At 45.3% G+C, this 15,258-nt stretch overlaps 1 protein-coding gene across 1 annotated transcript in view; it reads right to left on the bottom strand.

Moving 5' to 3' along the window:
* The window catches only part of NT5DC3 (5'-nucleotidase domain containing 3), a 68,005-nt gene that overhangs the window by 20,926 nt on the left and 31,821 nt on the right, over window positions 1-15,258 (bottom strand). Inside the window, exons 3-9 of the mRNA XM_003405299.4 lie at window positions 13,288-13,362; window positions 12,761-12,816; window positions 5,571-5,661; window positions 4,164-4,301; window positions 1,963-2,023; window positions 1,424-1,526; window positions 1,188-1,289 (exon numbers count right to left, since the gene is read on the bottom strand). Of these exons, the coding sequence (XP_003405347.1) occupies window positions 1,188-1,289; window positions 1,424-1,526; window positions 1,963-2,023; window positions 4,164-4,301; window positions 5,571-5,661; window positions 12,761-12,816; window positions 13,288-13,362 (626 nt within the window). The remainder of the gene's footprint in view (window positions 1-1,187; window positions 1,290-1,423; window positions 1,527-1,962; window positions 2,024-4,163; window positions 4,302-5,570; window positions 5,662-12,760; window positions 12,817-13,287; window positions 13,363-15,258) is intronic.

Below are 15,258 nucleotides of genomic sequence, written 5' to 3'. Positions count from 1 at the left end.
TATTTTAACATCCCTGGCCCCCTCCCACTAAACAGTACCCCCCAGTCACTGTCACAACCCAAAACCTCCTCATCCCCCCACTTTCCAAGAACCCTCTGCAGAAAAACAGCGTGTAAGTCTTGGTGGAGATTCACTCCACTTGATGCAAAATCCACGTCCCAGAGAAGTTGTGCAAAGTCCAATTGCAATTCTAAATGTACCAAGTGGAGCTCTGTTAAAAGAGATGCCCACTGAGGCGGGGTTCTTGTTGCTATTTAGTTATATTTTACAATGTATCTGCCTCAAAAGACCTAACTTACTATGAGTTACTAGAATTTTTTGGTTGTTGTCAATCATTTTCTTAAAGCATGACTGCACTGGATTAGTTACTTTTGTGTGTGACCTTTCTAGCCGTGGTCTTGTAACTCCCAACCAGGTGGCTGGGCAGGACTGTGTGATAGGGTAACTGTGGCCTACCAAGGGGATTGGTCAGTTTTGCCTTAAAAAGAACAAATTCCAGAGCAAAGCAGAGAAGCCCACAACCACCAAGGAAGGTGAGACCCAGCAGGAGAGACCAGGCAGCAGGAGGTGGCAAGATGGGCTTCCCAGCCCACGGAGAGAGAAAGCTCAGTGCTTTTGGGCAGAGACTGAGGGCCAGGGAGAGATGTGCCTGTGAGCACAGCTGGGGAGAGGCTATCCCGATGGAAGAACTGTATCCTGAGTGTTCTTGAGCCTAAACTGTAACTCTTACTTCCCTAATAAACCCCGTAATTGTGAGTTCTATGTGGCCACTGCAATGAATTACTGAACCCAGTAAAGAGTGCTGTGGGAGGGACATTTGGTGTCAGAATCGATAGAGATGGCAAAGAGAGGAAGCATGTCTGACCTCCTCACAGGAATAAGCCTTGGGCTTTGATCTTGGTTCTCCTTCCCCTATGTGGGGTTGGAGGAGGTCCAACACCTCCCCCATGCTGTTTTTACAATGACATATAGCTCTGTGGCAGCCCAAGTTAAACTGAGAATCATTTCAAGATGGGTAAGCTGTCTGCTTTGTACTAACCTTGCCCTTCTTCAATGACTTACTAGAAGGTAATAAAAGCTACATTCTCAGATGCTTATGATTTTGCAATTAGATTTCACCAAGACACAGTACGCACATAGTCCCAGCTGAAAATGAATAAAATCTAGCCCCTGAGAAAGACACTCACCTCCGCTTATCATTAAAGAAGTTGGGCTTCTCAGCCTGAACAATGACCACATCAAACAGGTCCCTCCAGTCTTTGCCAACAATATAGCTCATCCCTTTGTCCCTAGAACAACAGGTTGGCCAAGTTAGTCTAACATTAAAGGGTTAACTTATTTTTGCAACTTTTCCTTCCGAATTCTCAACTGTTAAATGGAATACAAGACAGCCAGAAGCCAACAAGGAAAGAGACCAACTTACACAAAGCTACTGGGGCTGTTGGTGACGAGGAACATCTTCTTGCCGTGATCTGCCAGCTTGGCCAATACTGCACGTGTCTGCTCGGCATAGCAGATATATTTTTCTAAGAGCAAGAGAAAAATTCAGACCAGATTCGGCGTGAAACCAGTCAATCTGCAAGTACTTACTAAGTGGGGTCGGTGGGGCCTGCACTGCCCTGGGCACGGTGCAGAACAAAGGTCTTAACGAAGCTTGGTTCAGCGTGGCATGTCGGTACGCAGGGCATCAGTAATGGAGACCCCTGCCCACCTCCCTCCTCCATCTAAGTGGAAAAGATTAAAGCTGCCAGCTCTTCTCTTTTTGAGCTGGGATTATGTCAAGTTCCAGAACAAAGGGTAGGGAGAAGCCTGAGATGCAAAGATGCAAGGTCCATGCACTGTGCTCAGAGGAGGTGTGCGTAGCACCTGCTGAGCACCTGGACAGCAAAGCAAAACGCTCACCAGGTTGCACGGCAAAGGGAGAGGCTGGTGCCATCTTCAGCAATAATGCCGAGTACTCACCAATATCTGCTTCAATTGCTCTGTACATTATTCCTTTGATGTGGACATCACGAATTGAATCCTGGCAAAAAATATTTTTTAGTCAGGGAAAACATAACTGAGCTATCAGGCTGAGCAGACATACAAATGAAATGGCATTCACAATAACGTCTGTCTTCAGAAGTCTGGCAATCCAAGCACTAAGCAGGTTCTAAATTCTCACGGCCCCTTAGGGGAAGTTGAAGTTTCCATGGAGACGGTCGCAGTTTCCAATGCAATTTTCGAAAGGGTCACTTGGAGACAATTTGGGTAAATAACTCTGAGTGAAGACCCACAGGATGAGCTGTGATTTACGCAGTATCATGAAAAGGTGATTCCAGGTCATCTGGACAAAAGGAATAGTGCTCTTTTCATCTCTGCACCCCTCCCCATCCCTAGACCCCAACAGCAGGTTCTGTAATCTAGAAGGAGACAGAAACGCACAGATAATAGTCCTCCTGTGCTCTGCAGTATGAACCATCGGGACTAGGAGCTGGTAGCTCAGGCAGAGAGGTGGTGCAGACAGACACAGAACAAGGAAGGAGGAAAGGGAAGAGGAGGCCAAACCCTTTCTGCCCTCAGGGTATGGCAGCCTGACACCTGGCAGGTGTCACTGCAGAGCCCCACTCATGGGTGGTACTAGGCCTCTAGACAGGAGCAGCAGACTGGGCTGCAGGCAAAACAGCGCTTTAAGCTTTAGGATCTTGGTGGGAGATTTCCATTAAGAGCAGCCGCCTCTGCGTTATAAACTCAGTGTCAATTACCCTTCAGCACAAGCCTGTTTCAATTTCATACAGGCTACGGAAGGCAGTGGTTAAGGGCAAGGACTTCAGTGTCGGACTCTCTGACTTACAATCCAGGCCTAGCTACTTACTGGCTGTGTGCTCTTTGGCAAGTTACTCAATCTCTCTGTGCCTCAATTTCCTTATCTGTTAGATGGGGATGATAATAATGGTACCTACCTTAAGGCATTATTGCAAGGATTAAATTCGTTAATATGCATAAGGCACTTAGAAGAAAAATGCCTGGAACACAGTCAACTCTACACAAGTGTTTGTTATCGGTGGTGGTAATACCTGTAGTAAACACTGAATTTTCAAACCGGTATCAATACTCATGAATGCAAAGGGTCACTCAAAGTAATTCATAAAGATTCTTAAAGATGAATTATTTGTATGCCCAAAGAGGATAACAAAAACTAAATACTTAAATTTAGTCCAAATAATACCAGTGTGATGTTGAAAAACTATAATTCATCCTTTATCTTCCTAAGACCCAGGATTCAGAGTGGTCAGAGTTTAAAATTAGTGCTTTGGTATGTAAATATGTATCTTTAAGAAACATATATCTAAAGGCGTAATAATACATAGAGATATCCTTAAGTATCGAAAAGCGTTTAGACAGCTTAAAGAAAATACATAAACACATGTGAATGTCAATATAAATAAAAACATAAAAATATATGAGTATGTATATATAAATAAATATTTGTAACTCTCTCTCCAACTGAATTCTGGCATAACTTCTGCAGGGCCTTCGAGAGCCTATACAGAACCTTTGTGTACAACAGAAAAAAGTGGAGGAAAAAATGGTTTGCTCTCAACTACTAACCTAAAGGCTGGCAGTTCGAACCCACCCAGCAGTGCCACAGAAGAAAGGCTTGGTGATCTGCTTCCGTAGAGATTACAGCCTTGAAAACCCTATGGAGCAGTTCTACTCTGTAACAATGGAGTCGCTATGAGTCAGAATCGACTCAACAGCAATGGGTTTTTGTCTGGGACACCAGAGTCCCACAGGCCCACAGCCTGGGCATGAATGTTCTTTTCTTTTCGTGGAAACACACCCCTTCCTGCAGACAGGTGCTGCAGAAGAATGGTACAGGCTAGATTTCAGTCCCTACCTTTAGCCAGGTACACTGGCCCCATCTTTTTGATCAGAAAGGGTTAGAAATCCAGGTAAGAGTAGGAGCACCGTATTGTTTTTTTAAAACTTGGCTGGTTTTCAATTCTCTTGATGGAACAATATCTTTCTTACAATTTTCAAGTTTAAACCACAAATAAAAGAGATCCCAGTCAAGACACTATTTAAACCACTGAATCTATGTAGGAGGCTAAAGAGTCTGTGGCTTCCATTAAGAAGCTAACACAGAGCACAGCCTCATCACCTCTAACAGCTGATACAACCTTGACATCTTTGTAGAGATGGACAGGTTCGTAGTCTATGTTGTTTTTCAGAAAGTGTTCGTTCACGCAGGACAAGAGGGTCATCTCCGGCAGGGAGAAGATGTCCATGAACTGCTTCATGGTGTTTCCATGAGAACTCTGCAGGCGGGGGAAGGAACACTTTAGAAAGGGAAGGCCGACATCAACAGCAGAGAGAAGATGCAACAAAGCACAAGGGAAAAGCAGCAAGAGTTTTCATTTACTAAAGGGGATTGGGAAACCCGAGTGGCTTACTGGTTTGGTGCTATGGTCGACAGTTCGAATCCACCAGGCGCTCCTTGGAAGCTCTATGGGGCAGTTCTACTCTGTCCTATGGGGTCGCTATGAGTCGGAATTGACTTGACGGCAACAGGTTTGGTTTTATTGGTTTAAAGGGGTGTCTTAAGTCATCTAGTGCTGCTATAACAGAAATACCACAAATGGATGGCTTTAACAAAGAGAAGTTTATTCTCTCACAGTCAAGTAGGCTACAAGTCCAAATTCAGGTGCCGGCTCCAGGGGAAGGCTTTCTCTCTCTGTAGGCTCTGGAGGAAGGTCCTTGTCATCAGTCTTCCCTTGGTCTGGGAGCGTCTTGGCACAGGAACCTCAGGTCCAAAGGACGCCCTCGCTGCTTTCTCGATGGTATGAGGTTCCCAACTCTCTGCTTGCTTCCCTTTCCTTTTATCTCTTGAGAGATAAAAGGTAGTGCAGGCCACACCCCAGGGAAACTCCCTTTACAATGGATCAGGGAATCAAGCAGAGATTATGATTTATAACACATAGGAAAATCACAAAATAGAGGACAACCACACGTGGCTTAACCAAGTTGACACATATTTTAGGTGGACACAATTCTGTCCATTACAAGCGCATTGTGGTTGTCAACATTTAGACCCCCTCCCCAAATAAAAATTCAAATGATAAAAACGTCCATTAGTCAGGTATGTAGGAAAGGATTACGAAGCATCAGGAAAGGCTCTGGGGGTCTGGGGGTGGTGGGAGGGGCCTTTCTCCTTAACAAACTAGTCTCCTCTCTCAAATGTTGTGTGCCTTCAAGTCTTTGAGTCAATTCCGACTCAGAGTGACCCTATAGGACAGAGTAGGACCACCCCATAGAGTCTCCTAGGTGGAAATACTTATGGGAGCAGATCTCCAAGTCTCTTCTCCCATGGAGCAGCTGGTGGGTTCAAACCACAGACCTTTTGGTTGGCAGCCAAGCACTTAACCACTGTGCTACCAAGGGGCTCTCAAAATACGATCTCAAGTTTCCTTGCTAATTCTTAATGAACAGTCGATAAGTCTAGTAGTTCAAGCACCTACACTGATAAGGTCACAGTTTTAGAAGGAAAAAAACAGGCTGCTTTAAATAAATACAGTGTTTATCATTACCTTTCCATAAAAGTCACTCATCTGTTCCAAGGGCACGTGGGATCCCTCGTACATTTCAATGACTTCTTCATCAGGGACAACACTGAGACCCCTGGAAAAATCAGAGGGAAGTTATAGAGTTCGGCTAGAGAGAGCAATGCGTTTCAGACCCTATCATCTGCAGGGATTATCAACGCGGGTGCAACATACTACTGTCACGGACAAAGGGGATGTGTCACCAGAAATTGTTACAAATAACAGGTATGATGTTGCTACTATCACTACTTTGTTATTGTTGTTAAGTGCCATCGAGTCAGTTCTGACTCATAGCAACCCTATGTACAACAGAACAAAACACTGCCCGGCCCTATGTACAACAAAGCACTGCCTGATCCTGTGCCATTCTCAAAATCACTGCTATGTTTGAGCCCATGGTTGCAGCCACTGTGTCAATCCATCTTATTGAGGGTCTTCCTCTTTTTCGCTGACCCTCTACTTTACCAGGTCTGGTGTCCTTCTCCAGGGACTGGTCCCTCCTGATAACATGTACAAAGTACATGAGATGAAGTCTCACCATTCTCACTTCTAAGGAGCATTCTGGCTGTACTTCTTCTAAGACAGACTTGTTCATTCTTCCGGCAGTCCATGGTATAGTCAATATTCTTCCCCAATACTACAATTCAAGTGCCTCAGTTCTTCTTCAAAGTCCGTATTTATCATCCAGCTTTCACATGCATACGAGGCAATTGAAAATACCATGGCTTGGGTCAGACACACCTTAGTCCTCAAAATGACATCTTTGATTTTCAACACTGTAGAAAGGTATCTTGCAGCAGATTTGCCCAATGCAATACATCATTTGATTTCTTCACTGCTGCTTCCATGGGCGTTGATTGTGGATCCAAGTAAAATGAAATCCTTGACAGCTTCAAACTTTTCTCCATTTATCATGATGTTGCTTAACAGCAGCAGTGCTAATGATGACCTACTATATGCCAGATACGAATTACAGAATCATTCATTTAATTCTTAGCTATCCTAGGAAGGATCACTATTTTTCTTCCCATTTTCCAGCTGAAGCAATTTCTTGGCCAAGCTCACGCAGTAGAAAACGGTGGGATGGGATTGGAACACAGGTTTTCTGATTCCAGAGCCCACACTCTTAAACCACCACATCACCCTGCCTCCTTCAATAAAATACAGGCTTTCTAATGACCTACTTTTTGGTGTATTGGCTTTTTTTTTTAAATACCTTAGGGTAGAAAAGGGCCGTTTTTGTCTCCATCATGGTCACTCTCTTGCCCTCCAACTCTCTCCATGAGTGCATGTTGACTCACATGTGGATCTCACTCACTCGTGTGCTGAGATGGAAAGAGTCAACCACATGGTTCAGGAGAAGTAAACCCGTTTACGCGAAGCAGGAAGCCTAGGCACTACCGCCTTGGTCAAGGTGCCAAGTGAGTTATTTAACATTTGATGACCAGTTTCCTCATCTGTAAAAGGTAAAAGTAACACCTGCTACCTGTCTGCCTTAGAAAAAAGCAGAATTTGTAAATGAATCCAGCTCATCAGTATAAAGGAGAAGATACGAATTCTGGAGTCAGAGCGGCCTGGATTTCAACTCCACCTCTACCACCAGCGACGTGGGCAGGTGCTTTCCCTGAGCTCTTGATATCTCCTCACCTGGAATCACCTACCCTGGGGTGTTACGGGGGGAACATCCCTTCCTCTGCCCCTTCTCTAGAGGAGTAAGCACTTGAGAAATAAGACACAAATTATCAGGAATGGTACCAGAAACACCATGCAGCGCTACAAGAGGAATATAAACAATTCAGTAAGAATTTTAGTTACAAATACATGGCGTAGCATATAAAATCACTTGGCCAAAATTAAAATACGTATTCCGGCTGCTGTCAGCCCCACTGTGTGTCAGATCACCAAGTCTTTCTTCTGAGGCGCCTGTGGGTGGACCTGAACTTCCAACCTTCCGGTTACCAGGTGAGTGTGTTAACCATTTGCACCGCCCCATCCAAACCTATTGCCATCAAGTTGGTTCTGGCTCACAGAGACCTGTACAACAGAGCAGAACTGCCCCATAGGCTTTCCAAGGAGTGGCTGGTGGATTCGAACTGCTGAGCTTTTGGTTAGCAGCTGAGCTCTTAAACTACTATGCCACCAGGGCACCACCCAAGGACTCCAAGATACATATAATTTGTTTTGATATGTGACTTTAATGAAAACATCATTTCTACCTCTTTCTTTACTTTCCATGCCCTTTATTACTTTCTAAAAGATTAGATTCATTAATATTTTGCCCTCTGATTTTGATTAACTTGTTATACTACTGGCTTTTGAAAACAAAAGAGGCACGGTGATTCCCTTATCCTTGCTCCAGAAATCAGATAAGACATTGGTACCAGACTAGATCATTCTAGACAGTGACCTCGGAAAGCAACCCGGGCTAAAGGAGCAGCAGGTAGGCATACACACTCCTGAGATTCTACCGTTTAGAAAGTATAAAAGGCAAAAAGGACTCCACTGCCTGACAATGAGTTCCTTGTCCCTGCTCACGCCCTGCCCAGGCCTTCAAAGGCCACTGCTGCCTAGAAGACAGATTCACAAGCCCGTGGCCACGCAGGCTGCATCCTTAAGATCCAAGTAACCAAATGTCAGCTCAAAGGAAGTGATGAAATCAGCCTGTTCCAGTCTCCAACCGGCACAGCAGCCGGCTTGGCCCCGCTTGGATGCAGCCTAAACCAGCACTGCAAATGCAAATGAAAACCATTTTACAGCCCTGTGTAGATGAAGGGAGCCCTGGTGGTGCAGTGGTTAAGTGCTCTGCTGCTAACCGAAAGATCAGTAGTTCAAACTCACCAACCGCTCCTCGAGAGAAAAGATGTGGCAGTCTGATGATGTAAAGATTTATAGCCCTGGAAACCCTACTGGGCAGTTCCACTCTGTCCTATAGGGTCACTATGAGTTGGAATTGACTCAGCGGCAATGGGTTTGGCTTTCTGATTTTTTTTGTGGATTAAGAAGGTCCCTGAGTGGCGTAACCAGTTTGCATTCTTCTACTGACCTAAAGGTTGGCAATTTGAACCCACCCAGCAGTATCACGGAAGAAAAGCCTGGGCGATCTGCTTCCGTAAAAATTACAGTCAAGAAAACCCTATGGAGCTCAGTTCTACGGTGAAACACATGGAGTTGCCATTGAATTGGAATCAACTCAACAGCCATGGATTCAGTTTTGGTATGGATTAAGAGAAGCATAATAGTTAAGAGCGGAGATCTGAACAAGCATGCTCAGGGTTCAAATGCCAGTTTCCTTAATTAGTAGAGGTAGCACTTTGATGCAGTCCTGGTGGCGCAGGGATGAAGAGCTCAGGCTACTAATCAAAAGGCTGGCAGTTTGAATCCACCAGCCACTCCTTGGAAATCCTATGGGGCAGTTCTACTCTGGCCTATAGGGTCACTATGAGTCGGAACCGACTCGACAGCAATGGGTTTCTTGGCTTATCACCTTGACAGGTAACTTAACCTCTTTGTGTCTCAATGTCTTCATTTTTAAAATGGGAAACAATCATAGTACCACCTTCTGGTGTTAATGAGAGGACCAAATGAGTTAATATATATAGAACAATAACTAGCACAAGGCAAGTTTTATGTAAGTGTTGCTAGTATAAATGTCCCTGGGTGGCCCAAGCAGTTTGAGCTCGTCTACTAACCTAAAAATTGGTTTGAACCTAGCACTACAGAAGAAAGGCCTGGCAATCCGCTTCCATAAAGATTACAGCCAAGAAACCCCTATGGAGCTCAGTTTTACTCTGTAACACATGAGCTTGCCACGAGCAGTGGGTTTGTTTTTTGCATTTTGGTGTGACTCTGATGGGAACAATCCTAGCTTTCTACAAGTTCCTCTTAAGAACTCAAAGCATGGGCACAGAAATGGAAGTGCAGTGGCAGCAGTCTCCCTCCTCCTGTACCCAGCTGCCCTCATTCTCAGCCCGCAGTGTAAAACTCGAACTGTTGCAGGAACTGGAGACTGGCGGCAGTCTCAGACACGAGCCACGCCGAGGCTGAAGCATTCCTCTCAGCCCTTCTCCCGTTCATTAGCTCTTTTGTGGGCACACGGACATAACGGACACTGGGGCATGCTTATGATGCCTTGGGCACTGCTCCAAGCACACTTTAGTCTCCATGACAAGCCACCTCTAAGGAGACCTGGGTGTCACCCCCATGTTACAGTAGAGGAAATCAAGGCTTAGAGAGGGTTAAGAATTTCTCAATGCCACGTGCCTGCGCATTCCACACCCTGGGGTCCACACATGCCTCCGTCATCCCCTCAGCTCGCCCACCTACTCTCAGCACTGACACCACAACGAATGCCCTAGAACCTAAACCTGAACACTCATTCCCCTTTAAAAACCTCGGCTGGCTCCTCTGTCCAGCCCCATCCCATGCTCCCTACCGCAGTGGATGGACAGTCTGCATGATAAGGAGTCACACGATCATGGGGATCACAGGAGAGAAAGGCCTTTTCAGGCTGAAGGTGAGGAGAGGCCTCAGCAAAGGTCAGCCCTGAGGACAAGTGGGATTTCAAGAGGCAGAGAGGAAGGAAAAGTGCATCCAGAAAGCCAGCAGGAGCAAAAGCCGAGCAGTGAAAAAGGAGAACTGAGATGAAACGAATGCATGTGTTTTTTTTCTCCTGCCCAGGATCCCCTCCCTCTGATTGGTCCTGGACCAAGCAAGTAACCCAAATCATTCGGGTAAGATTTGGTCTTCAGGTTCTGCTTGAAACTGTTGTGAGGAGAGGCCTCTTTCTCCTCTTAACCTGGAACTGGGGGGATGTCGGCCTGGTATTGCCAGGGGCCACCACCAGTGGGGGCTGCCTAAGAGTGGGCTAATCCAAGAGATAGAAAGAGTTCAGACAGTATCAATTGGCCCCTGGAGTCAGCCACACCTGAGACTGTCCCTGGGTTATACAATTAGCGAGCCAATATTGTGTTTTTTATTAAGCCAGTTTGAGCTGGATTGCAGTCACCTGCAACCAAGGGTCTTAGTCAATCCAATAAGTAAAGGAGCTGTGCATGGAAGAAGCAGCAGCTAAGTCTCTTGAGTAGGTTGACTAAAAACCTAAGAAGCTAAAACACTTGAATTGCTGGAAAATAAACATATGCATGAAGCATCTGGAAAAAAATAAGGAGAGTTACACGTGGTGGTGGTGTATCAAGTCAATTCTGGCTCACAGCAACCCTATAGGACACAATAGAACTAACTGCCCCCCCTAAGGTCTCCTAGGCTGAAACCTTTACAGGAGCAGATCGCCAGGTCTTTTCTCTCGTGGAGCATCTGGTAGGTATGAACCACCAACCTTTCTGTTAGCAACCAGGCACTTTAACCACTGTGCCAACCGGGCTCTCTAGAAAACTGTTTATCAATATTATGATAAATGGTGAAGAAATTAAAAGCTGCCAAGGATTCCGCTCTACTTGGATCAACGATCAACACCCATGAAAGCAGCAGTCAAAAAATCAAACAACAAATTGCATCGGGTAAATCTGTTGCAAAAGACCTCTTCGAAATCTTAAAAAAAAAAAAAAGTCATTTGGATGAGTAGGGTATGCCTGACCCAAGCCATGGTCTTATCAATTGCCTCATGTGCGTGCAAAAGCTGGACAATGAAAAAGAAAGGCAGAAAAGTTGGTGCATTCGAACTGTGGTGTTGGCAAAGAATACTGAATATACCATGGGCTGCCAGAAGAATAAATCAGTCTTGGAGGAACTACAGCCTTGAGCTTGTACAGCCTTAGAGGATGGTCCTTAGAGGCAAGGATGGCGACACTTTGACTTGTTTACTTCGGACACGTCATCAGGAAAGATGGATCACTAGAAAAGGGTATCATATTTGGTAAAGTAAAGGGTCAGCGAAAAAGAGCAAAACCTTCAACAAGATGGCTGGACACAGTGGCTGCAACAAGGTGCTCAAACATAGCAACGATTAGTGAGGATCGCGCAGGACTATACAAGGTTTTGTTCTGTGGTACATGGGGTCACTATGAATCAGAGCTCACTCAATGGCACCAACAACATAGAAATGCTAAGCAAATACAAAAGGAGGTTATCATTAATCCTAAGAAAAGCCAAACACTGTACAAGAAAGAAAACAATTGCAGTGCACTACTTGGCTTATGAATGAACGAGACCTGCAGAGTCAACAATACTGAAAACAATGACTCATGACACAATCAAACACTGTGCTCTTAATGAGGCTGAAGAAGGGGAGCTGTGCAGGAAGGCTAAACCCTCCTCTCTCACAGCAGGAACCAGGTCCAGAATAAACTAGGAAATAGAAGTATGAGCACATTATTTAGAAATAAGAATAAAATTTTCCAGAAAATAATGTTTAACAGGGTTTAAAGGGTCAGGAATGAGATTGGGCAGTCTGAAGAAGCAGGCAGAGAACTGCCATTGTTCATGGTGACCCTTCCAGTACTATTTGATTGTAATTGTATGTGTGTGTTATATTTTATTCTGACAAAAATATTAATTTTAACAGAGCTTGTGAGAGAAGAATCTAAGCTAACATATGCACATTTTTTTAAGGTACAAGGTATGAACCTAAATATAAACCACACTCCTGAACTCCAAATTTGAGAATTTGAAAAGGCAAAATCCTTCATTTTAAAAGTCACAAAGACTACTGATTATAACAAATAGAAAAGAAAAAAAGTCTTCATATGCAAACCACTCAATTACCATGACAAAAACAAGACTCGCTCCCTCACCAGGACACACTAACCCAAAAAAACCCAGTGTCACGCCCAGAACGCCTCACCAGGATCCTCACTCAGCTGACCAGCCATCACCTCCAGAAAGCCTGTCCTGCTCCTGGAAGTCTGGGTAAGGTGTGTCCTCTTGAGTACTCCCTAGTGGTCTGAGCACATTTCCATTATCACCTTTGTCACTCTGGGCTGCATTGGTTATACGTGTGGCTTTCTACCTATACACCAAGATCCTTGGAGGCCTCATCCTTGCAATCGAAACCCCTAGCTGCTAGCATGGCAGCAGGCTTCCATAAATGTTCTTTGAGTGAGTGAGTGAGCAGTACACATACCATAGCCCTCCTCATCACTAAACAGCAGTGGACCCTGAAACCCAAAGCCACTTGATTACTTTGAGTAAATTCAATTTAGTCCTCTGATTCTTCTTACCTGTAGACAGTTCCCAGCTGGATGTAATGAAAAGCATCAATCTTCATCAAGATGGCCTTTAAAAACACAAACACATGCACAAATAAGCAATGCATAGCAATTAGCATATGTGATGAGAAGAATTCCAGGTATCATCATAAATCCTATCAGCATTAGGCTGCCACGACAAGGAAGCACACTGCATGTTTTCTGAAAGGTCTGCTGGTTAACTAAAGCACCGTACAACTCACTTAGGAAATGGTGTCTCTGCAAAAAAAAGATAGGGCATCGGGCCCCTCCTGAAAACACCAAAAATGACTCCTGGACTAACCCAAAAACAAAAAACCCACAGCACCTCCCAAATAGCTGAGCGTATTCACGCTTTTCTAATACGCAGGCTCTTCATAAAAGACTTTATCCAAAGATGTTTGAATCATTCAGTTCTGCAGTCCCACAGAAAATCAATTTACATGTCCAGCAAAGTACCAAGAGTACACTTTATTCTCAAACACCGTTAAACTGTAAAGAAACATGAGAACTCAACCTACCCGCTGTACATCATAATGAAGTCCACGAATTGCAAAATTTGGGTCATACTCATACTTCCTGATTTCTGCAGGGTACTAAGAAAGAAGAAAGGGGTTTTAGCTAATAACGTACTGTACTAAGTTCAAGATAGCGTTCAGGTTTGACACTTGTACAAACAGTAAGGTAGGTGATGCACTCTGGTGGGGAGAAAGGCTCAGAAGGGACAAGCTACAGCTTCCTGGACAGTGCCTCTGCCCTGCTGGGCGAGGCCACAAGGGGCAACAGAGCCCTCCCTCCTGCCAGGCCCTCCCTCCTGATGCCAGCCCCCCACCCCCACCAGGACCCTCCCCCGTGCCAGACCTCCCTCCAGCCCCTACTGGGGCTGATCTGCCCAAGCACAGTTCAGGCCTCATCCCCACCTCCAACTTCTCTGTCTTAACTCTCCCCTCCTCTCCTGTCCTGCTGCCCTTGGACTCCCAGACCCCTGTAACCTCAGAAACAAATCTCCTTCTGTCCCCGAAGCATCCCTGACCCCTCTTGGTTTTAAGGCTGCTGATGAAGAAGAGCTAGAAAGTACCTTCTCTGTTACTAGAAGCACCACTTTTCCCAAACACAGTGCCAACTATCCACTCAGGTCATATTTGAGCACCTCAATATCATGACACCATGGATTCCACTACCAGGTCTCATGAAGAGAACCAAGGTGAAAACTCTTCAGAAAGGGCCTCCTCCACAGAGCTGTCATCGCTTTTGTCATCTGGACAGCTGACTGCAGCTCATCCACAGAACCAAGAGCTGCTGAGGCCAGAGGGACCCTACTCAGCCCAAGGAGGCTCTTCTCGGCACGTGGCGCCCAGTACCACTCCATCATTCTGTCTCAGAACGCACACGACTTCTGGAGGCAGCCTAGCCTTCCTGGTATCTCCCCTAGTTATTAAACTACTTCTCACACAACGCAAAAATCCTGACCTTTATCTACTGAACCAGGCAACCAAGTCCTTCTGCCCCTCCCCAAATCTCGGAATGAGAACACCAGCCACCCCACAGACAGGGCACCCGTGTGCCAGGCACAGTGTCAGCTGCTACTGCACAACAGGCCTCCCTGCCTGTAACACAGCAGAGCCTCAGAGGCACCGAGGAAACACCCTGGCCTTGACCATACACTAGTGCACAGCGGGGCGGGGAGTCAGGCCATGGCCATGTGCTCCCCACCTCTGCTCTGCCCACAGCACACACAGCCCCGGGACAGAGTATCCCTTTGTCTGGAGAGGCAGCAACACTACTATGTAAATATACTTGCAATCATGATGTTCACTGTTCAAGTGAATACCTAGACAACTAGTAAAACTCAAGGAAATTGCTTTCCATGGCTTCATGGCCAGGGTCACATCTGTGTGAGAACATTTCCTGGTACCACCAGGCTCAACCGCACACGGCAAGTTCTGAAGTCAGGCTGTGGGAAGCACTGACTCCAATGTCACACTTGGGCTCATTTATCTAACACCTGCCATGAGTGCCAAGAAATCACTAAGCTGACATTCCCACCCACAGGTGTATCCAAGAATTCTGAATGCTGTGCACAGTTCTTTATTCTTATTGACATACATGCCACAGTCTACACCGAACCCAAGATATAGTAATATGGTTCTGTACTGAAAGGAAGCCAAGGAACTTCAGCAATCTAGACTCTCCTTTTAAACTTGGGAATGATGAATAAGGGGTGAGAAAGAAGAAAGAGATTTAAAAGATGTCACTGAGAGACGGTGCTTTTATTGAGCTTTTACTATGTACCACACACTGTGCTAGACGCTTTCTGCAACTTGCTTTCATTTACTCCTCACTAACCCAGCACGAAAGAGAAAGAGTGTATTAAGACCATTTTATCGTTGAATAGTCTGAAGGTTAGTGTTATGGATGGAATTGTGCTCCCCCAAAAAAACCTGTCAACTTTGCTAGGCTATGATTCCTAGAATTGTGTGACTATCCACCAT

This window comes from Loxodonta africana, chromosome 4, assembly GCF_030014295.1.
Source record: "Loxodonta africana isolate mLoxAfr1 chromosome 4, mLoxAfr1.hap2, whole genome shotgun sequence".
In the NCBI taxonomy this organism is placed as follows: Eukaryota; Metazoa; Chordata; class Mammalia; order Proboscidea; family Elephantidae; genus Loxodonta; species Loxodonta africana.
Note: the sequence above shows the minus strand (reverse complement) of the source record. Positions and strands in the feature narration are given on the sequence as shown.